Source organism: Aquarana catesbeiana, linkage group LG04, assembly GCF_042186555.1.
Source record: "Aquarana catesbeiana isolate 2022-GZ linkage group LG04, ASM4218655v1, whole genome shotgun sequence".
Classification (NCBI taxonomy): domain Eukaryota; kingdom Metazoa; phylum Chordata; class Amphibia; order Anura; family Ranidae; genus Aquarana; species Aquarana catesbeiana.
This window is the reverse complement of record NC_133327.1, coordinates 240,258,399-240,280,813: the sequence shown is the minus strand read 5'-3', so window position 1 is coordinate 240,280,813 and position 22,415 is coordinate 240,258,399. Positions and strand designations below refer to the sequence as shown.

The window sequence follows — 22,415 nt, the reverse complement described above, 5'->3', positions numbered from 1 at the left end:
CAGTGTGTGAATACTTATTTGCTACTATATGTAAAAACACTCAATACGAACTTGAGCACTAAATACGTGACATAGGAACAGCTGCTACCACTACAAGTGACCTCAAACCACTAAATGAAAAATGACAATAAAAGGGGTAAATGGTGTGCTTATGCAAATTACTTCCAACATCAAAACAAACCATACCATTCCAAATGATAATAAAGATAGTGAAATGATCCACCAATAGATACACCATGCAAAAAATGTCCAGGTAAGGCTGTTGGCACGGAACTTAACAATCCTCAGGGGTTTCCACCAAGTTGAGTAAACAATATATGTGCAATATTTAGATGAATAATCCTTCCAAATAGCAGCAGAGAAGTTGTTCACAGTTCAAATAGATAGAAAAAAAACACAAAGGGGTTAATCCACACTTTCAGAAGAAATAGCCGCTCACCACAAGGTTTTGACCACAAGACCCCTTACACAATGAGGCGTTTTTGCGCTAAAAATAGCACCTAAAAAAAAACAGCCTCTTCTGCAGCCCCAGTGTATGGAAGTCACGTGACCAGTGACGCCCATACAGATTCCCGGAAGTGCTGTGAGGAGGCGATACCATTTTGTTATGATGCGCTTTTCAAGTCTAATGTGAGCAGTTGGATTTTTTAGCTCAATAAATCAATACACTTTTTAGCAGTATTGCGGTAGGATTATCCCTTTTCCCCTTGATTTGCAAAAGGCTCTCTTGGGAGATAAGTGTTTCAGACTAAAAGCCGAATAGGAAGACACTTGAGCCAGAGATCTGGACCACGCTGGGGAGCAGTACTACATATTGAAGAAGATTCTTTCATGGTTGTTATGTGTTTATGTGTAGGCGCCATTTGACCATTATGGTGGAAACCTTGAGGTGAGCGGCCATTTCTCCTGTAAGTGTGGATCAACCCCTTTGTGTGTTTTTTTCTATCAATTTGAACTGTGAACAACTTATCTGCTGCTACTCATCTGATTATTGCACATATATTGTTTACTGAACTTTGTGGAAACCCCTGAATATTGTTAAGTTCCTTGCCAACAGCCTTACCTGGACGTTTTTTGCATGGTGTATCTATTGGTGGATAATTTTTGGAATTTTATGCAATATATTTTTACCCCTTTTTTCACTATATATATTTTTTACTATCTTTATTGTTCTCATTTGGAATGGTATGGTTTGTTTTGACATTGGAAGTCATTTGAATAAGCGCACCATTTACTCCTTTATTCTCAGTGACAGATTGCGCCGTTGCGTTGCCCCACGATCGGTGCTGACAGGACATCATATGACATCCAGTCAAGGATCTTAAAGCCACCGCCCGTCTGTCATTGTGCTATAGGCTGGGCAGGAAGGTGTTAAAAACCAGGGTCTCTGTTCTGTCGGACAGGGCTATGCTGTGTGGCAGGACTGTGTTCTCAGCACTGGAAAGGCAGAAACACATACTTTTGGCAGGTAAAGCAGCTGTCATATACGAGGGGCAATCAAGTCAAGCCGGGACTTAATTTTACAGGTATAAAGGTATAAAAAGGCATGCTAGCGTGGAGGTACTACATGCAGTAGTAAGTGGCAAGTGTGTCCTATTACTCATAGGCAGCGTACATGTCGCAGGGCAGTCCAGAGGCCAATAATCAAGATAGCAGACAACAGTGTTCGTGCGTGCATGGAACAGCATGTGGTGGTGACGTTTCTTGTGAACATAAGCGTAAAATCCATGGTTATCTACAGAAGACTTGAAGCACAGTACGGTGATGAGATACTCAGCCTCAATAAGACCTTTATTTGAATGGTATAAATGCTTCAGAGGTAAAGTCTGCACTGCGTTGAAGAAGCGTTTTGACAGGGAAAACCAGGATTTTCTGGATTGCATCATTACATGTGAGGAAACCTGGGACATCATTTCACTCTGGAATCAAAATGAGCATCAAAGCAGTGGCAGCATGCCAACTCACCACCACCAAAAACATTTCGCACAATTGTGTCTGCAGGTAAAGTGATGGCAATTTTTTTATGGGACAAACGTGGCGTTATTTATGTGGATTTTCTACCCCGTGCTGCCACTATCAACAGTGGATATTACTGCAGTGTTCTGAGAGATATGTGTCTGCAGAAAAAACAGCCTGGTTTGATCACCAAGAGCATCCTGTTTCTCCAGGACAACGCACAAGCTCATACTGCTCACCACACTACATGCACATTACAGCAACTTGGCTGGGAGGTACTGCCACATCCCCCTTTCAGACCAGACCTCCCTCCGAGTGATTTCCACCAAAGAGTTCCTTGAAGTCAGCATTTCAGCACGGATGGCAAAGTGAAGCAGGCTGTCCTAGGATGGTTCAGGAGTACTGACGAATCTTTCTATGTCGAAGCTTTCCAGGCATTAATTAAAAGCTGAGACAAGTGTATACCTGTAGCAGAGGAGTATGTCGAATAAATGCAGTTTCCACTCCTCGAAATTTGTTCTTTTATTATGTAAAACGCAAAAGTCCCAGTTTGCCTTGAACACATCTCATACATTTCATCTGGCTATTTGTCTGGAGTTCAGCTATAATCAAGACCAGCAAGAAGGGTTGCATCGATACCACTTTTCTAAGACCAAGTACAAGTACCGATACTTTTTTCCCTAAGTACTCGCGAATACCGATACTTTTTCTTTAATGTCATGTGACAGTGGCACTATAATTCAGCACTGATGGGCACTGATGAGGCGAGGACTGTGTCCGTAGTTTATTTTTCTTTTTTTACAATTTTCTTTTTTTTTAATTTATATATTTTTATTTTTTGCTTATTTTTTTGTTGTAGGGGAGTGGACGGTGTCAGTGTGTTTTTTATTTATTACGTTTTCTTTTGGTGAGGTATCAGGGGGTCTAAACAGACCCCTGACATCTCCCCTTTGAAACAGGGAAAGGGACTGAGGACACAGATTCCCCAGTCCCTTTCTAAGCAGCCTCAGCTGCACTAAAGATAAATGGACAGGAGACAGAGGTTCCTGCTCATTCATAAACTGAAGCATCGTAAACACAGTTTACAAATGCTCAGTTATGAATGGACAGAGTCAGTGATCACTAGTGTGCATTAGAAAAAGGAAGGAGCTGGAAAATTATAGATTTACTGGCTCCTTCCTCCGCTCTCCATTGTGACATATCCAGGACCAGGGGGGACCAGAGGCGGACCCAGGGAGTCGAGGAAGACACAGGGGACAATCGGTGCAGCGGTGGGGGCAGTTACAAGCACCGATCTCCCTGACAGCTGTGGAAGGGAGAGGAGGAGAAGTGGCTGTCAGAAAAGTTATACAGGGAGATTGTTGCCTGTAACTGCCCCCACCGCCGCACCGATCATCTGTTAGGCTGCGCCCCCCGCTACACTGAGGACACCGGGTGTACTGGCCTCCTGTCAGGTATTGGGTCAAGCATCGGAGCATTTGTACGAGTACACTTACTCATGCAAATGCTCAGTATGGGCACCGATACAAGTATTGGTGCAACTCTACCAGCGAGTATTAAAACTCAAGTCTCCTGCCTTGCCAGATGGGGCTGTGTCGCAGGACTGTGTATTCTCAGGACTTGTAAGGTAGAGATACGAATACTTTGGCAGATAAAATGGCTCAGTTATTTGCATTTCATCTGTGTATTTTGCCATTTGCCGGGAATATAGCTTCAAAGCAGCAAAAGTGCTCAAGTGCATCTTTTGGTGCTCGCGAGTGTCTGTCTGTTGTTTTTAAAGCAATTTTTGAGTCCTCTCCAGGGGAGCTCCTTGGATCCTAGACCGAGACACCCTTTGATTTATGTGTATGTTGAGAGTTTGTTAACAAAAGAAAAAAAACATTCCCAATATGTACAAATTTGCTGTATCTTAAACCACTGCATGGATTTTATAAACAATGTTTTTTGTTACCAACAGAAGATTATTATTTTTGAACGTTAATTAACTGTAGGTCAATTTAGATAGCTTTGCAAACTACTGGTATATCTTTAATTTTGTGCATTTAAAATTAATCTAGACCAAAAACAGAACTTACCGAAGCAAACTCATCTACATGCAGTCTTGTTCTCTCTATCTCCCCACTTTTGGTATTTGGAAGAATAGCAGACTCTGCCCCTTTGGTAAAAAGAATTTTGTCCCCTAAACAGAACCGGAAAAAAAAAAAAAGCATTCAGTGGTTCCGTTTTATACAAATTGTGAACATGTCAATAGCGTGAAATCACATGCAAGTCTGGAACCTTAGCTATAGAAAGAAAGCGCATCCACTAGTGAACAAATATATAGTGATCCAAAATCAATCAATAGATTGCCATAAAATGCTAATAAAGTTTCATATGACAACAACACAATATGACAATGATAACACAAAAGCCCAGAGGCTCCAGTTGATGTCTTGTATGGGGAAACACGTTGGGTGGAGCAGCATTCCTTGACGTCACCATGTATCAGCCAGCTGGTCAGAGCCGTGGCTGTTTGAAAGTTTTATCTTCATACGTCTTCTTAGATGTAAGTGTTACTATTTTTTAAATAAATCTTGGAATACTACACCATGAAGCCTCTTTCTTTTGTCCTCTGATGCCGGATGATTCGTTTCTGAGATTTACACTTAACCCAGATAGCCCGCTGTATTGGAAAAGGATCGTTCCCTTGGGAATCTTAGGAGGATTTTATCCCTGCTGGCAGGCTTTTGTTTGAGTGAGTTTGATCTCTATAACCTGAGATCCAACGGTTCTGGTAGGCGTTGTCGATTGATGAACAAGAGCACCGGATTAATATATTGTGTCTTTTTTCACCTTGCACTCCCTAGAGCCCTTATGGACTTTGTGTTATCACTCATACATAGAACATTATTAGCATTTTATGGCAATCTATTGATTTATGATTTATTTTTGATCACTATATATTTGTTCACTAGTGGATGCATGCGTTCTTTCTATATCTATACATTTTTAGCTAAGTATTCAGGCTATTTAAGCAGCAGAGCACCTCCCTCACCCATTTATATTTTTTGGGTTAGCGCAGATATTTATTTTTACACATACAAGTCTGGAACCTTACCAGAGGGACTCTGTACAATGACACTCATGCGTCGACGATTTGCATCAAACTCCAGAACATGAAGAAGCTTGTACCTTGATTAAAAAAAAATGGAGACCAGTTACACGTCCATTGTATATCATGTTACAGGGCAAAAAAAAAAAAAAATGCAAGGACTTACAGCAGATTTTTTTTTTCACTACAGTTCATAAAGTGGAACTTTATGTGAAAAATAAAAATGGGCGAACAGGCAGAATTTTTAATGCGGAAGAGGCATGTTTTATCTAAATATACATTTGAAATACATAGTCAGGTCCATAAATATTGGGACATCGACAATGCTAATCTTTTTTGGCTCTATACACCACCACAATGGATTTGAAATGAAACAAACAAGATGTGCTTTTTAACTGCAGGCTTTAATTTGAGGGTATTTAAATCCAAATCAGGTGAACGGTGTAGGAATTACAACAGTTTGTATATGTGCCTCCCACTTTTTAAGGGACCAAAAGTAATGGGACAGATTAACAATCATCCAAACTTTTACTTTTTAATACTTGGTTGCAAATCCTTTGCAGTCAATTACAGCCTGAAGTCTGGAACACATAGACATCACCAGACACTGGGTTTCATCTCTGGTGATGCTCTGCCAGGCCTCTACTGCAACTGTCTTCAGTTCCTGCTTGTTCTTGGGGCATTTTCCCTTCAGGTTTATCTTCAGCAAGTGAAATGCATGCTCAATCGGATTCAGGTCAGGTGACTGACTTGGCCATTGCATAACATTCCATTTCTCTCCCTTAAAAAAACTCTTTGGTTGCTTTCGCAGTATGCTTCAGGTCATTGTCCATCTGTACTGTGAAGAAGAAAAAAGGGAATATTTGGGACTTTAAATGAGACGCAACGGGGAATATTGCACCTCCATCCCTGGTTGCTTTTGCAAAAAAGGGGGGGGGAGGGGGGGACTTTAGATGAGGTGTGTGGGGTAGAGCCAGACAAAACCATATACATATGTAAAAAATTGTATTCTTTATTGGACTAAAGATAGGGCATGGATCAACCCATATAAACGCATAATAGCACATTGGCATATAAATTACAAAGTATCAACATACATATTGAGGATAGTCACCAACATGACACAGAAAGTAAATATTATACATCACAGTCCCCCAAATGGAGTAGGCATAACATATCAGGGTGGTAGAGCAATAAAAACCATCTAGAATCATGAATATGAGATGGATGCATCAAAATAAGCTCGACGATGTTTCGTGGACTTCTATCCACTCATCAGGAGCAAATGCATCCATATACTAAAAAGGGGACAAAAAAAAAAATCACCATTATAGTTTGATATAATCACAGACTGGAGGGGTAGAGGGATGATGAACAAACGGCCATAACTGAAAGTACTCACATGCGAGCTGATAATAGGCCATGCGATACTACCTGCCGGAGGTCAGCCAGATAATTATGTCCAGCACGGGAGCTGAGCCAAGCATGGATCAGGAGCACACGCGCAGTCCCCCAAAAAAATCTGAACTGTGAAGCACCGTCCAATGAGTTCTGAAGCCTTTTGCTGAATATGAGCAGATAATATTGCCCGAAACACTTCAAAATTCATCCTACTGCTTTTGTCAGCAGTCACATCATCAATAAATACAAGAGAACCAGTTCCATTGGCAGCCATACATGCCCACGCCATGACACTACCACCACCATGCTTCACTGATGAGGTGGTACGCTTTGGATCATGAGCAGTTCCTTTCCTTCTCCATACTCTTCTTTTCCCATCACTCTGGTACAAGTTGATCTTGGTCTCATCTGTTCGTAGGATGTTGTTCCAGAACTGTGAAGGCTTTATTAGATGTTATATTTAGATGGCAAACTAATCTGGCCTTCCTGTTTTTGATGCTCACCAATGGTTTACATCTTGTGGTGAACCCTCTGTATTCACTCTGGTGAAGTCTTCTCTTGATTGTTGACTTTGACACACATACACCTACCTCCTGGAGTGTATTCTTGATCTGGCCAACTGTTAGGAAGGGTGTTTTCTTCACCAGGGAAATAATTCTTCGGTCATCCACCACAGTTGTTTTCCGTGGTCTTCTGGGTCTTTTGGTGTTGCTGAACTCACCAGTGTGTTCTTTCTTTTTAAGGATGTTCCAAACAGTTGATTTGCCCACACCTAATGTTTTTGCTAGCTCTCTGATGGGTTTGTTTTGTTTTTTCAGCCTAATGATGGCTTGCTTCACTGATAGTGACAGCTCTTTGGATCTCATATTGAGAGTTGACAGCAACAGATTCCAAATGCAAATCGCACCCTTGAAATGAACTCTGGACCTTTTATCTGCTCCTTGTAAATGGGATGAGGGGATCACACACACCTGACCAGGGAACAGTTGAGCAGCCAATTGTCCCATTACTTTTGGTCCCTTAAAAAGTGGGAGGCACATATACAAATTGTTGTAATTCCTACACCATTCATCTGATTTTGCTGTAAATACCCTCAAATTAAAGCTGAAAGTCTGCAGTTAAAGCACATCTTGTTCGTTTTATTTCAAATCCATTGTGGAGGTGTATAGAGCCAAAAAGATTACAATTGTGTTGATGTCCCAATATTTATGGACTTGACTGTATATGTTCACTGCTTTATCTATTGCAGGATCTTCTACTTTATGCCCCTCCAAATAGGTGATGTACTAATGCCTTAGCTCAGCAATTAAGTTTCCTGGTTTAGCTTGGTGGCTTCCTATATCAGCTCTCTGGCTTCAGTCAGATCAATAGAGAATTATTCAGCAATGTCATTGTCACCTCTGTTCAATGAGTAGGAAGCTGGCCTAGGAATCAGTAATGCTATACAAGGAAGTGGCAGAGCTATTGTCCTACTTTAAGCAGTATAACACTGGATAAAAAGACATCTTTTAGCAGGTGAAAACATTGAAAATCAGTATTTCAACTGTGTGAAATAAGGAGAATCATCTCATAGCTCATATCAGTAAGAGGAATAGTCCCCTATCCTTTGTGGCAGTGGGAAGGATTATATCCCAGTGTGGATGTCAATGGGAGGAATTCGGCCCCACTGCTGGGTGCCTGTGGGAGTGGGAATAATGCCCCAAGCCCTTAATAAAGGCAAAGGGCTCTAGTTTGGAGACCACTGAACTAAAGGCCATAATCTGCTGTTTCAGAACAAATATCAGTATTTGCCACCTGAGGGCCCTTTAAACCCCTGTGGTATCTTGCAATTAAAAAATGTGTTACTATTGTGCCCACTGGAGGGCGCCCTAGTCTCTATGAGAGATAGTACTGGCATATCCATCATCTAGATTTCTGTATATCCAGAGTTAAAATGTGTGACGCAGTGGGGTATTCTGTTCCCTGCAGTCTCCCATGACTATACACTCCTTAGAATATGGCAACATATACAGTATATGTCTCTAATATGTTTCTGATGAAGCAGACCCAAGTTTCTGAGAAACATGTCAACAATCCATCACCATTCCACTTGCAACTAGCTCTATCATCTGGAAGATCAAGTTAAGATATTATCTATCCTGAACAGTGGTTTGGCAAAGAGTAGTTTATATACTAGCTAAATGGGTTATGTTCCTATATTATACATGGGAAGATGCATTTTAAATACCCCTTTTATATGAACAAATAAAAAAAATGATGTTTTTTATGAGCTATTGATTTTTGCTGCAATTTCCTAACAGGTGCTTATCCCTATCTTACATGTTACATAGTAGGTGAGGTTGAAAAAAGACACAAGTCCATCAAGTCTAACCTATGTGTGTGATTATATGTCAGTATTACATTGTATATCCCTGTATGCTGTGGTTGTTCAGGTGCTTATCTAATCGTTTTTAGAAACTATTGATGCCCCCCGCTGAGACCACCGCTTGCGGAAGGGAATTCCACATCCTTGCCGCTCTTACATTAAAAAACCCTCTACGTAGTTTAAGGTTATATCTCATTTCTTCTAATTTTAATGAGTGACCACAAACGTGTATATGAGTCCTTATTTGTGGACCATTCATAGTTCAATCAGACTTATTTGACCTTGAAACTGACCCTAGTGATTGGTAGTTTGCGCTTTAAGTGTAAAAGTTGGAGCAGTCTCCCACTTTCAGTGGATGGCCGCACCAACTTAATTATAAAGATCTGGCTCCCCCAGTTGCTATATTTGTTACAGAATGGTCCCATCTGGATTACCAAACATTGGTTAATTATCATTGAGGCTTTTTTTCAGGAGCTAGTATGAAAGGGAGGCTCACCAAGAGTGAAGCTAAAAGTTTTACCTTTAGATCAAGGATGATTGGCACTCCCTAACATGCGACTATATTACATGGCTGCACAGATTCAACATTTAACAGGTCTCCTTGTACATGGGAATAGAGACCCTACTACGAATATACTTATGCAAGATATTTTGGGTGACGTGAGGGTGGTATCGATGTTAGAAGCCAGACAGTTACTGCATTTGAAGTCCTATCCTACTTTATTAACCACTTCAGCCCCGGAAGGATTTACCCCCTTCCTGACCAGAGCACTTTTTACAATTTGGCACTGCGTCGCTTTAACTGCTAATTGCGCGGTCATGCAATGCTGTAACCAAACGAAATTTGCGTCCTTTTCTTCCCACAAATAGAGCTTTCTTTTAATGGTATTTGATCACCTCTGCCGTTTTTATTTTGTGCGCTATACACGGAAAAAGACCGAAAATTTTGAAAAAAAATGATATTTTCTACTTTTTGTTCTAAAAAAAATCCAATAAACTCAATTTTAGTCATACATTTAGGCCAAAATGTATTTGGCCACATGTCTTTGGTAAAAAAAATTAGAGTTACGTACCGGTAACGTCTTTTCCAGTAGTCTTTCAGGACAGCCACCATGAGAGATAGTCTCCTCCTCTTCCTCTTAGGAAACACTGCGCCAGCCCATAAATTCTCACTTCCCCCTGCCAGACCTCAGTATATTCCGAGATTACCTCCGGTCAGCTGGGGAGACACAAAAACACATTAATAACATACTATTCCATATCATTATCATGCTGCGTTCTGGTCTTTTGTAAGACCCCCCCAAAAAATTTCGGGTGGGTAACTAGGGCTGTCCTGAAAGACTACTGGAAAAGACGTTACCGGTACGTAACTCTAATTTTCCCCTCTCGTCTTTCAGGACAGCCACCATGAGAGGATAAACGAGCACTTACCAGTTTAGGGTGGGACTACCGCTTGCAATACCTTTCGCCCAAAGGCTTGCTCACTAGCCGACACCAGGTCCACTCTGTAGTGCTTTACAAAAGTGGAGTAGCTGGACCATGTTGCAGCCCTGCATATTTGCTCTGGCGTTGCTCCAGCCCTTTCTGCCTGCGAAGCTGCCATAGCTCTAGTAGAGTGTGCTCTTATACCCATTGGGATTTCTTTCCCTGCCAATGTATAGGCCTGGCCAATGGCTACTCTGAGCCATCTGGCAATAGTGCGTCGAGACGCTTTGCATCCTTTTCTGGCCCCAGAAAACAAAACAAATAAAGAGTCTGACTTTCTAAACATCTTGGTCAGCTCTAGGTATCTAAGGATACATCTCCTCACATCCAAAGAATGAAATTTTAATTCCCTTTCCCCCGAGGGGTTGGGACAAAATGAGGGTAAAACTACCTCCTGACTTCTGTGGAAACCAGAAGCAACCTTAGGTAAAAATGCTGGATCGGTCTTAAAGATGATCCGATCTGGAAAAATAACGCAAAAAGGAGGTCTAACGGATAAGGCCTCAATCTCGCTGACTCTCCTGGCAGTTGTCACTGCTACCAAAAAAACTGTTTTTAACGTAAGATCCTTTAGTAGACATTCCTCTAAAGGTTCAAAGGGGATTCCCGTCAGGCCCTGCAAAACTAACGATAGGTCCCACTTGGGAAAGGGAGGACCTTGAACCGGTCTTTGTCTAGACAGAGCCTTAAAGAATCTGACCACCCAGGGGTTGGTGGCCAGATGTTTCTCTAAATAAGCACTAAGTGCTGACACCTGACCTTTAAGGGTACTTATGGATAAACCCCTGTCTGCCCCGCACTGAAGGAATTCCAACACAGCTGTGGGACTATGTACCGCAAGGGAGCCTTCTGCACACCATTTATTGAAACGTACCCAGATCTTTTTATATATCTGGCGTGTTTCCTTCTTCCTGCTATTGAGGAGGGTGGAGATTAATTTCTCAGAAAAACCCCTAGCTCTCAGCATACCCTCCTCAGTAGCCAGGCCGCTAACTGCCATTGGTGAACCTGTGGACAGAGGACTGGGCCCTGTGAGAGGAGATCCTCTCGAGGTGGCAGGAATAAGGGAGGTTCGACCGCTAGCTGCTTGAGTACTGAGAACCAAGCCCTCTTTGGCCAATGTGGTGCTACCAGAATCAGGGACGTGTTTTCCATCTGAAACTTCCTGAGAACTGCTGGTAATAACGCTGGGGGCGGGAAGGCATAGCAGATTCTGAAATGCCAGTCCTGGATCAGTGCGTCGACCCCTCGTGCTCCCTCCCCTCTGTTTAGGGAGAAAAAACAAGGGGTTTTCGCGTTGTTTCTTGACGCGAACAGATCTACCTCTGGAGGACCCCACTTCTCTGAGATGAGATTGAAAACCTCCTGGTTGAGGATCCAGTCGCCCTCTCTCAGCTTGGTTCGGCTGAGAAAGTCTGCTATCACATTCTTTTCTCCTCTCAGGTAGACTGCTGAGAGTGAGAGAGTGTGAGTCTCGGCCCAGCTCAGAATGTCTGATGCCAATGCCAGCAGTACTCCGCTCTTTGTGCCTCCCTGCTTGTTCACATAAGCTACAGCGGACGAGTTGTCCGACTGCACCTGTACATGGTGGCCCTGTAGCTCCTTTTTGAAGAACCTGAGTGCTAGCCCGATTGCCTTCAGCTCCTTCCAATTGGACGACCTTCTGAGTTCGTTTCCCCCCCAGGTGTCCTGTGCTACAAGGGAACCCAGATGCGCCCCCCAACCTCTGCCGCTTGCGTCTGTGGTTACCACCTGAGAGACTGGGATGAACCACAGACGACCCTGCGACAAGTTTGAGACCCTCCTCCACCACCAGAGGGATCTCTTTACTTGGGATGGGACCTGAACCAAGGCATCCAGACTTCTCTGGCTGTGATCCCACACCCTTAGGACAAAGGACTGTAAGGGACGAAAGTGCAGACCTGCCCATTGCACTGCTGGGAGGGTCGCGGTCAAAAGACCCAGGGCCGACATCAGAACTCTTATAGAGACCCGACTGCTGCACTGGAGACCAGCCACTGCCCTGTCCAGCTTTAGTATTTTTTCTCTTGGAAGAAACACTCTCAGTAGTGTTGAGTCCAACTGGTAGCCCAAGTAGGTAATGCTCTGGGAGGGAATCAAACTGGATTTCTCCAAGTTCATTAGCCACCCTAGACCTGTAAGAACTCTTCTTGTAAGTTCTAGATCCCTGACTAACTGCAGTGGACACGCTGCAAACAGGAGCAGGTCGTCCAGGTATGCTGATATTCCCTGGAGCCGAAGAAAGGCCATCACCTCCGCCAAGACCTTGGTGAAGATGCGGGGCGAGGAGGATAGCCCGAAAGGCAGCGCCTGAAACTGTAGATGTACCGATGTTCCACCTAGATCTACCGCTAGCCGGAGAAACCTCTGTGAGGCTTCTGCTATGGGAACGTGTAGATACGCGTCCTTTAGGTCCAGGGATACCATAAAGCAGTTGCGGGGCAACAGTGTTCTCACCGTGAAAATTGTTTCCATACGGAATCTCCTGTATGTCACTGACTTGTTCAGGGGCTTTAGATTCAGAATCAGTCTGAATTTCCCTGTGGGTTTCTTCACTACGAAGATGTGTGAATAAAACCCCTCTCCCTCCTCGGCCTTTGGAACCTTTAGAACCACATTCTGATCTACCAGATCTCTTAATGCTTCCAACAGAGCCTCGGCTTTTGCCGTACACCTGGGTAGGTGCGTGACCAAAAATCTCCGAGGAGGAAGATTCGTGAAATCGATATGGTATCCCCTTCTTATAATCCCTAGGATAAAGCGATTGGGGGATATTGCCTCCCACTGAGGGAGGAAGGCCCCCAATCTTCCCCCCACCATGGTTGGGGAGTCATTGACTTTTACGGGGCTGTTCAGGAGTGCGAAAAATCGCCCCTCCTCTGCCCTTGCCTTTCTGACCCCAGAACTTCCTTTGCCCTTCCGGCTTTGGAGGCTCTTTACGCTTTTGCGGACGAAACCCCTTCTTTGTAGGTGCAGGGGTTTTCCGCTTAACCGGGAAGGATTTCTTCCTGTCTGCTGTGCGGTCTAAGACAGTCTCTAAGCCTGGGCCGAAGAGAAGGTCTCCCGTTAACGGTATGCCGCACAATTTGACTTTAGAGGCGCTATCGCCCGGCCAGGTTTTTAGCCAGAGGGCTCTCCTGGCCGAATTGGCCAGAGCCGCTGATCTGGCCGTCATACGTACTGACTCTGCCGAGGCATCAGCTATGTAGGCGATACCCCGCAGAATCGTAGGGAAAGAAGACAGAATGGTTTCTTTTGCCGTTCCAGCCTCAATATGCTCTTGAATCTTAGAGAGCCAGTGCTCCAGATTGCGAGCCACTACTGTGACAGCCAACTCAGGTTTCAAGTTACCAATTGTTGAATCCCACGTCTTTTTAAGGAGAGAGTCTATTCTCTTATCCATGACATCCACCAGGGCCCCCATGTCCTCAAAAGCCAGGTCAGTGTGTCTGGAAACCTGGGAGAAAGCAGCATCTAACTTGGGATTTTTATTCCAGATAGATGTAGGATCATCCGAAAACGGAAATCTCCTCTTTAAGGATCTAGAAAAAAAGGATTTCCTTTCGGGATCCTGCCACTCCTTTTTGATAGTTTCAACCAGTACTTCATGAACTGGAAAAACCTTTCTCTTTTGTTCCCCCAAGCCTCTGTACATCTGGTCATGAAGGGACAGGGGTTTCCTGTCCTCCTGAATACCGAGGGTTGTATAAATAGCCCCTAAGAGGTCCTCTACCTCCTCTAGGGATAATTTATATCTGGAGGATCTCCTGGACTCCCCGTCCTGGTCCTCCCCCTCTGAACAATCCTGGGAATCGGAGGAGGAACTATCTGGCTGTCTTAGTTCCACTCCGGAAGGCCCTGGAGCTTCCTCTGCCCTAACTGAAGTTGCAGGTTGGGCAGGAGCAGAGACCTGCGCCTGAGGCGGGGTTGTATCCTGGGGAGCTGGACTAATAGGTTGAAACCTTTCAAATAAGGCTTTAAATGAAGAAAAGGTGGACGAGAGCTCTTTAACTGAGGCTGCAAGTCCTGACTCCTGTTCAGAGTCCCTCTCCTTAACAAGGGAGTCTATGCACTCCCTACACAAGACTTTTGTCCATGCCTCCCCTAATGTGTCCCTGCAAGAGGCACACCTCCTCTTAGAGCTATGGGTAGACTTAGATTTTTCTGTAGCTTTCTGAAATACAAGAAAGGAAAAACAAACATTTTTGTCACTTTTTTTTTTTTTTTTTTTTTTTTAAAAAACAGGGATACAACCCTGGGAGTGCACTAGACCCTCCTTCATCTATGGGGATCTGAGCCTCCCTCCCCTGACCACCCAGGGTATCTGCCCCCCCATGACAGGAACCATACATGGAGGGACAATCCTAGGTAAAGAGTACTTTTCCCCAAGGCACTCTTACCTTAGGAAGGCTGGAGGTAGTGTCCGTTGGTTGAGCATCCGCTTCCGACATGACTTGCAGGTGGTTGCTACTACCGAGTCCAACGCTGCCTGTGCGCGTCCCAGACTCGTCTCCAGCCTGTGCCTGGCTTCCCTATCAGCCCTGCGACCCGGAACCGGAAGCCGCGGGTCAAAGGCAAGCCCCCGCCCTTCCGCCGGAAATGACGTCGCCCGTCGTCCGGCCCGCCTAGTTCCAAAAAGAGAGCGGCCTGTAAAGTATACAGGAAGGGCGGACGCCAGCCTGCTGCAGCCCTGTGACCGCGATAGGGAACCCCCACAGCCTGAAGCTGCGCTCAGCTAGGAAGTGGTGGCCACCGAATCGAGGGGTAAGTCCCCCCCATGCCCATAGGAAGCCCCTGCTCCCATTTACAGGCTCAAAAAAAACAAATAACAGCCACAGTCCCCTGACTGAAAAGCCTGGTTCCTTGCACAGTGTCTCCCCACCGGAGGAAACACTAATACTGAGGTCTGGCAGGGGGAAGTGAGAATTTATGGGCTGGCGCAGTGTTTCATAAGAGGAAGAGGAGGAGACTATCTCTCATGGTGGCTGTCCTGAAAGACGAGAGGGGAAAATGCCAATAAGTGTATATTTATTGGTTTGCGCAAAAGTTATAGCGCCTACAAACTAGGGTACATTTTCTGGAATTTACACAGTCTTTAATTTATGACTGCCTATGTCATTTCTTGAGGTGCTAAAATGACAGGGCAGTACAAAACCCCCACAAATGACCCCATTTTGGAAAGTAGACACCCCAAGGAAATTGCTGAGAGGCATGTTGAGCCCATTGAATATTCATTTTTTTTGTCCCAAGTGATTGAATAATGAAAAAAAAAAAAAAAAAAATTACAAAAAGTTGTCACTAAATGATATATTGCTCACACAGGCCATGGGCCTATGTGGAATTGCACCCCAAAATACATTTAGCTGCTTCTCCTGAGTATGGGGATACCACATGTGTGGGACTTTTTGGGAGCCTAGCCGCATACGGGGCCCCGAAAACCAATCACTGCCTTCAGGATTTCTAAGGGCGTACATTTTTGATTTTACTCCTCACTACCTATCACAGTTTTGAAGGCCATAAAATGCCCAGATGGCACAAACCCCCCCCAAATGACCCCATTTTGGAAAGTAGACACCCCAAGCTATTTGCTGAGAGGCATGTTGAGTCCATGGAATATTTTATATTTTGACACAAGTTGCGGGAAAGTGACAATTTATTTATTTTTTTTTTTTTTTGCACAAAGTTGTCACTAAATGATATATTGCTCACACAGGTCATGGGCATATGTGGAATTGCACCCCAAAATACATTCTGCTGCTTCTCTTGAGTACGGGGATACCACATGTGTGGGACTTTTTAGGAGCCTAGCCGCGTACGGGACCCCGAAAACCAATCACCGCCTTCAGGATTTCTAAGGGTGTACATTTTTTATTTCACTCTTCACTGCCTATCACAGTTTCGGAGGCCATGGAATGCCCAGGTGGCACAAACCCCCCCCAAATGACCCCATTTTGGAAAGTAGACACCCCAAGCTATTTGCTGAGAGGCATGGTGAGTATTTTGCAGCTCTCATTTGTTTTTGAAAATGAAGAAAGACAAAAAAAAAAATTTTTTTTTTCTTTTTTTAATTTTCAAAACTTTGTGACAAAAAGTGAGGTCTGCAAAATACTCACTATACCTCTCAGCAAATAGCTTGGGGTGTCTACTTTCCAAAATGGGGTCATTTGGGGGGGGGTTTGTGCCACCTGGGCATTCCATGGCCTCCGAGACTGTGATAGGCAGTGAAGAGTGAAATCAAAAATTTACGCCCTTAGAAAGCCTGAAGGCGGTGCTTGGTTTTCGGGGTCCCATACGTGGCTAGGCTCCCAAAAAGTCTCACACATGTGGTATCCCCGTACTCAGGAGAAGCAACAGAATGTATTTTGGGGTGTAATTTCACATATTCCCATGGCATGTTTGAGCAATATATCATTTAGTGACAACTTAGTGCAAAAAAAAAAAAAAAAAATAATAATTTGTCTCTTTCCCGCAACTTGTGTCACAATATAAAATATTCCATGGACTCGACATGCCTCTCAGCAAATAGCTTGGGGTGTCTACTTTCCAAAATGGGGTCATTTGGGGGGGTTTGAACTGTCCTGGCATTTTATGCACAACATTTAGAAGCTTATGTCACACATCACCCACTCTTCTAACCACTTGAAGACAAAGCCCTTTCTGACACTTTTTGATTACATGAAAAAATTATTTTTTTTTGCAAGAAAATTACTTTGAACCCCCACACATTATATATTTTTTTAAAGCAAATGCCCTACAGATTAAAATGGTGGGTGTTTAATTTTTTTTTTTCACACAGTATTTGCGCAGCGATTTTTCAAACGCATTTTTTGGGGAAAAAACACACTTTTTTACATTTTAATGCACTAAAACACACTATATTGCCCAAATGTTTGATGAAATAAAAAAGATGATCTTAGGCCGAGTACATGGATACCAAACATGACATGCTTTACAATTGCGCACAAACGTGCAGTGACAACAAAATAAATACATTTTTAAAAGCCTTTAAAAGCCTTTACAGGTTACCACTTTAGATTTACAGAGGAGGTCTACTGCTAAAATTACTGCCCTCGATCTGACCGTCGCGGTGATACCTCACATGCATGGTGCAATTGCTGTTTACATTTGACGCCAGACCGACGCTTGCGTTCGCCTTAGCGCGAGAGCAGGGGGGACAGGGGTGCTTTTTTTTTTTTTTTTTTTTTTTCTTTATTATTTTTTTGCTTTTTTATCTTATTTTAAAACTGTTCCTTTCATTTTTTTTTTTTTTTTAATCATTTTTATTGTTATCTCAGGGAATGTAAATATCCCCTATGATAGCAATAGGTAGTGACAGGTACTCTTTTTTGAAAAAATTGGGGTCTATTAGACCCTAGATTTCTCCTCTGCCCTCAAAGCATCTGACCACACCAAGATCGGTATGATAAAATGCTTTCCCAATTTCCCAATGGCGCTATTTACATCCGGCGAAATCTAAGTCATAAAATGCTCGTAGCTTCCGGTTTCTTAGGCCATAGAGATGTTTGGAGCCACTCTGGTCTCTGATCAGGTCTATGGTCAGCTGGCTGAATCACCGGCTGCATTCTCAGGTTCCCTGTTGAGACAGGAGAGCCAGAGAAAAACACGGAAGACGGTGGGGGGGGGGGGGGGGCACTCTCTCCCACTGCTTGTAAAAGCAGTCTAGAGGCTAATTAGCCGCTAGGATTGCTTCTACATGAAAGCCGACCGCTGGCTGAAAAGAATGATACCAAGATGATACCTAAACCTGCAAGCATCATTCTGGTATAACCACTCAAAGTCGTGAATGCTGTACCTGAAGACAAAAATATGGTTAACAATAAAGCACAGTAAACGGTAAAGTATAAAAAATTGCAGACCTGAAAAGCAAACATGATAAAACATAATAACAATAAAACATTGCAGAATAGAATACAGTAAAAAAGAGCAGAACAATAGAGAGAATAGAGAGAGAATAGAGAGAGAACAATAAAACGACAACTATTATTTTTTATTTTATATTTTTGTTTGTGTTTTTTTTTTTTTTTTTTTTTACACTTTTTTTGTAACTGTAACTTTTATAACTGTAACCGGTTCCAGGTTCGGGTCTCTCAAAATGCGATGGCATCTTGGGAGACCCTGTGAAAGTGTGTCCTAGTCTGTGCAATGCTGTACCCTACGCTAATACTCAGCTAGTGAATGGTAGCGTTCAAAACATTCACCAATGCAAAGACCAGGATTGTCAGGACAGGAGGGACAATAATAGCGGGTGTCACGCCTATATCCGCGCTTGCTGCAGACACAACATCTTTTTGGGGGGGGTTCGTTGGGTAGGGGTACTCGGGAGGACATAAAAATGCCTCTCATGCAGCCGACTGCATTTGGTTGGGGATGTGAATGGGGGAAGTACGGGCGCTGCAGAAGTGGTGGGTTCCCAATTAGGATTGGTGAATGCAGCAGGAAGGGCACTATGGGCATGACGGGCCTGTGTTTGTCTTCTTGGTGGCAGCGGGACACTATTTGTGCTTGCCACCTCACCAGCTTGAACTGCACTTATGGGACTCGCCACGTCACCAAGTGTTACTGCAGTGCTGGTTTGACTACGACCGGGGTGTACTAGGCCGCTGGCGCTTGCCAGTTCACCAAAACGCTACCAAAAAAACTGTTAACGATTGCAGGGATCAGGCCTGACTCTGCGAACGCTGCAGTTATGCATTTAGTGTTTTGTAAGTGACAGTGATCGATCGATACTGCACTTGGGTGGGCTGGGCTGGGCCGGGCGGAGGGGCAAAACGCAGGTGCTAGCAGGTATCTGGGCTGATCCCGCTAACACTGCGTTTTTGGGAACCCTAAACTGCTGGGGACGCCAGTATAGATCTGATCGGATCAGATATTGATCAGTTCAGATACTATACCACTAAGGGAGGTGTACGGTGCGTGCGTGGGTGTTAGCGCTACTGGCACTAACCTGACGCTGCCTGGGGCTGGTGCTTGCCAGTTCACCAAAACGCTACAAAAAAAACTGTTAGCGATCGCAGGAATCAGGCCTGACTCTGCGAACGCTGCAGTTATGCGTTTAGTGTTTTGTAAGTGACAGTGATCGATCGATACTGCACTTGGGTGGGCTGGGCTGGGCCGGGCGGAGGGGTAAAACGCAGTTGCTAGCAGGTATCTGGGTTGATCCCGCTAACACTGCGTTTTTGGGAACCCTAAACTGCTGGGGACGCTAGTATAGATCTGATCGGATCAGATATTGATGCGTTCAGATACTATACCACTAAGGGAGGTGTACGGTGCGTGGGTGTTAGCGGTACTGGCACTAACCTGACGCTGCCTGGGGCTGGTGCTTGCCATTTCACCAAAATGCTACCAAAAAAACTGTTAGCGATCGCAGGGATCAGGCCTGACTCTGCGAATGCTGCAGTTATGCGTTTAGTGTTTTGTAAGTGACAGTGATCGATCGATACTGCACTTAGGTGGGCTGGGCCGAGCTGGGCGGAGGGGCAAAACGCAGGTGCTAGCAGGTATCTGGGCTGATCCCGCTAACACTGTGTTTTTGGGAACCCTAAACTGCTGGGGACGCCAGTATAGATCTGATCGGATCAGATATTGATGCGATCAGATACTATACCACTAAGGGAGGCGTATGCTGCGTGCGTGGGTGTTAGCGGTACTGGCGCTAATCTGACGCTGCCTGGGGCGACGCATATCACCGCCGGGCGATCAGGGGGCTAAATCTTTATTCGGTAATAAACGGCGGGTGCCCTGACACTATAAAAAATAAACAAACTAACCAGCGTCACCCGTAACGGTTATACAGTGATCAGTGGTGAAAGGGTTAACTAGGGGGCAATCAAGGGGTTAAAACATTTATTAGATAGTATATGGGAGTCCCTGTCGCTATAAAACTCTGACGGCGAACCTAAATATTTACGTCCCTAACTAGCATCACCAGCGACACTAATACAGCGATCAGAAAAATGATCGCTTAGCGACACTGGTGACAGGGGGTGATCAAGGGGTTAAAACTTTATTAGGGGGGGTTAGGGGGGTACCCTAGACCTACAGGGGGCCTAACACTCACTGCCCTGACACTGTAACTGTCACAAACTGACACCAATACAGTAATCAGAAAAAAAAAAAAAAAAAAAAAAACTGCTGGTGTCAGTTTGTGACAGGGGGGGGGGGGGGTGATTGGGGGGGGATCGGGGGGCGATCGGGGGGGGGATCGGGGTGTTTAGTGTGCCTGGCATGTTCTACTGTGTGTAGTGTGTTGGTGCACTTACATTGCAGTCTTCTCTCCTCGGCCCGGAACGGAAAATACCGAGCCGAGGAGAGATGACATCATTTCCTCTGCCTCTGTGTACAATACAGAGGCAGGGAAATGATCCCATTGGCTGAGAGCGATCGCGAGGGGGGGGCCACGAATGGATGGCCTCCCCCTCACCTCCGATCGCCGGGGGAGATTTGCCGACCGCCGCAGGCACCGGGGGGGGGTCCGATCGGACCCCCCACCCGCGGGCAGGCAAGGACGTACATATACGTCCTTTTGCCTGCCCGTGCCGCTCTGTCGACGTATATAGTCGTGCGGCGGTCGGCAAGTGGTTAATGATTCAGCTAGAATCTGCTAGATTACTGGCTGGCCCTTGTTGCAGGTATAGCTATGCAAAACATTAAAAATAAGTGTCTATACGGTTTAAAATCCAGGAATCCATTGTCTCACCCAGCTCTGTACATGCTCAGTTGCTCTGCATTTTTAGGCACTGCTGAGTTTGTAGAGGTCGATCTCCTGAAAGCCTTATAGGCAGATTTTTTATCTTAATGGGAAAGTTCACCTTTGTACACTTTTTTTCTTCTAAATTCCAGCTCCCCTGTGCACCAATATAGCATTCATGTATTTTTTTTTTTTTTTTGCAAAAATATCAAAGCTTTCTATTAAATCTAGTCTCTTACTTTTCTCGTCCTAATCCACGTTTCCAATAGTAATGCCTTTCTTCCTGATCAGACTGTAGGTCATGACACAGAAAGGAGTTGACCAGCTGACCTCATTAGCACACACCCTGCAGTTTGTGTTTTGGAGCATTTTTACTCTTCACACATTGGGCAGCCCATCCATCCACCTGAATGGGCTGTCCTACAACACACAGCAATTGCACCAAAGAAGCTTCAGAACTTTTTTTTTTTTTAACCACTTACCAACCGGCCCATAGCCGAATGACGGCTGCAGGGCGGTTGGATAACTCTGGGTGGACGTACTATGACGTCCTCCCAGAATTCCCCTCTTGCGCGCCCCCTGGGGCGCGCACCCGAACACATCCGTGACCGCCGGGTCCAGGGGACCCGGCGCATCACGGATCCCGGTAAATGGCCGCTGATCGCGGCCGTTTACCATGTGATCGAGCCGTCAAATGACGGCGGGATCACATGTAAACAGACCGGCGTCATCTGATGACGCCGGTTCCTCTCCTCCCCTCCTGTGTACCGATCGGTACACTGTGAGCGGGGAGGGGGACGGATGGATGTCTGCAGCGCTGTGGGCTGTATGTGTAGTGCCCACAGCGCTGCACAGAGACATCCATCCATGCTCAGCCATCCCTCACTACTGCAATGCTGTGCAATACTCTGCAATACCCCCACAATACTCTGCAATACTCTGCAATACCCCCACAATACCCCCACAATACTCTGCAATACTCTGCAATACTCTGCAATACTCTGCAATACTCTGCAATACTCTGCAATACTCTGCAATACTCTGCAATACTCTGCAATACTCTGCAATACTCTGCAATACTCTGCAATACTCTGCAATACCCCCACAATACCCCCACAATACCCCCACAATACCCCCACAATACTCTGCAATACTCTGCAATGCTGTGCAATACTCTGCAATGCCCCCACAATACTCTGCAATGCCCCCGCAATACTCTGCAATGCCCGTGCAATACTCTGCAATGCCCGTGCAATACTCTGCAATGCTGTGCAATACTCTGCAATGCCCCCCGCCATACTCTGCAATGCCCCCCGCCATACTCTGCAATGCCCCCCGCCATACTCTGCAATGCCCCCCGCCATACTCTGCAATGCCCCCCGCCA

General features: G+C 44.9%; 1 protein-coding gene across 6 annotated transcripts in view; it reads right to left on the bottom strand.

Annotated features, from left to right (window-relative positions):
- Positions 1-22,415, bottom strand: part of ATP11B (ATPase phospholipid transporting 11B (putative)) — a 245,491-nt gene that overhangs the window by 77,797 nt on the left and 145,279 nt on the right. For all 6 annotated transcript variants that reach the window (XM_073626287.1, XM_073626288.1, XM_073626283.1 and 3 more), the window contains exons 16-17: positions 5,054-5,127; positions 4,032-4,135 (exon numbers count right to left, since the gene is read on the bottom strand). In XM_073626287.1, coding sequence (XP_073482388.1) covers positions 4,032-4,135; positions 5,054-5,127 — 178 coding nt within the window. The remainder of the gene's footprint in view (positions 1-4,031; positions 4,136-5,053; positions 5,128-22,415) is intronic.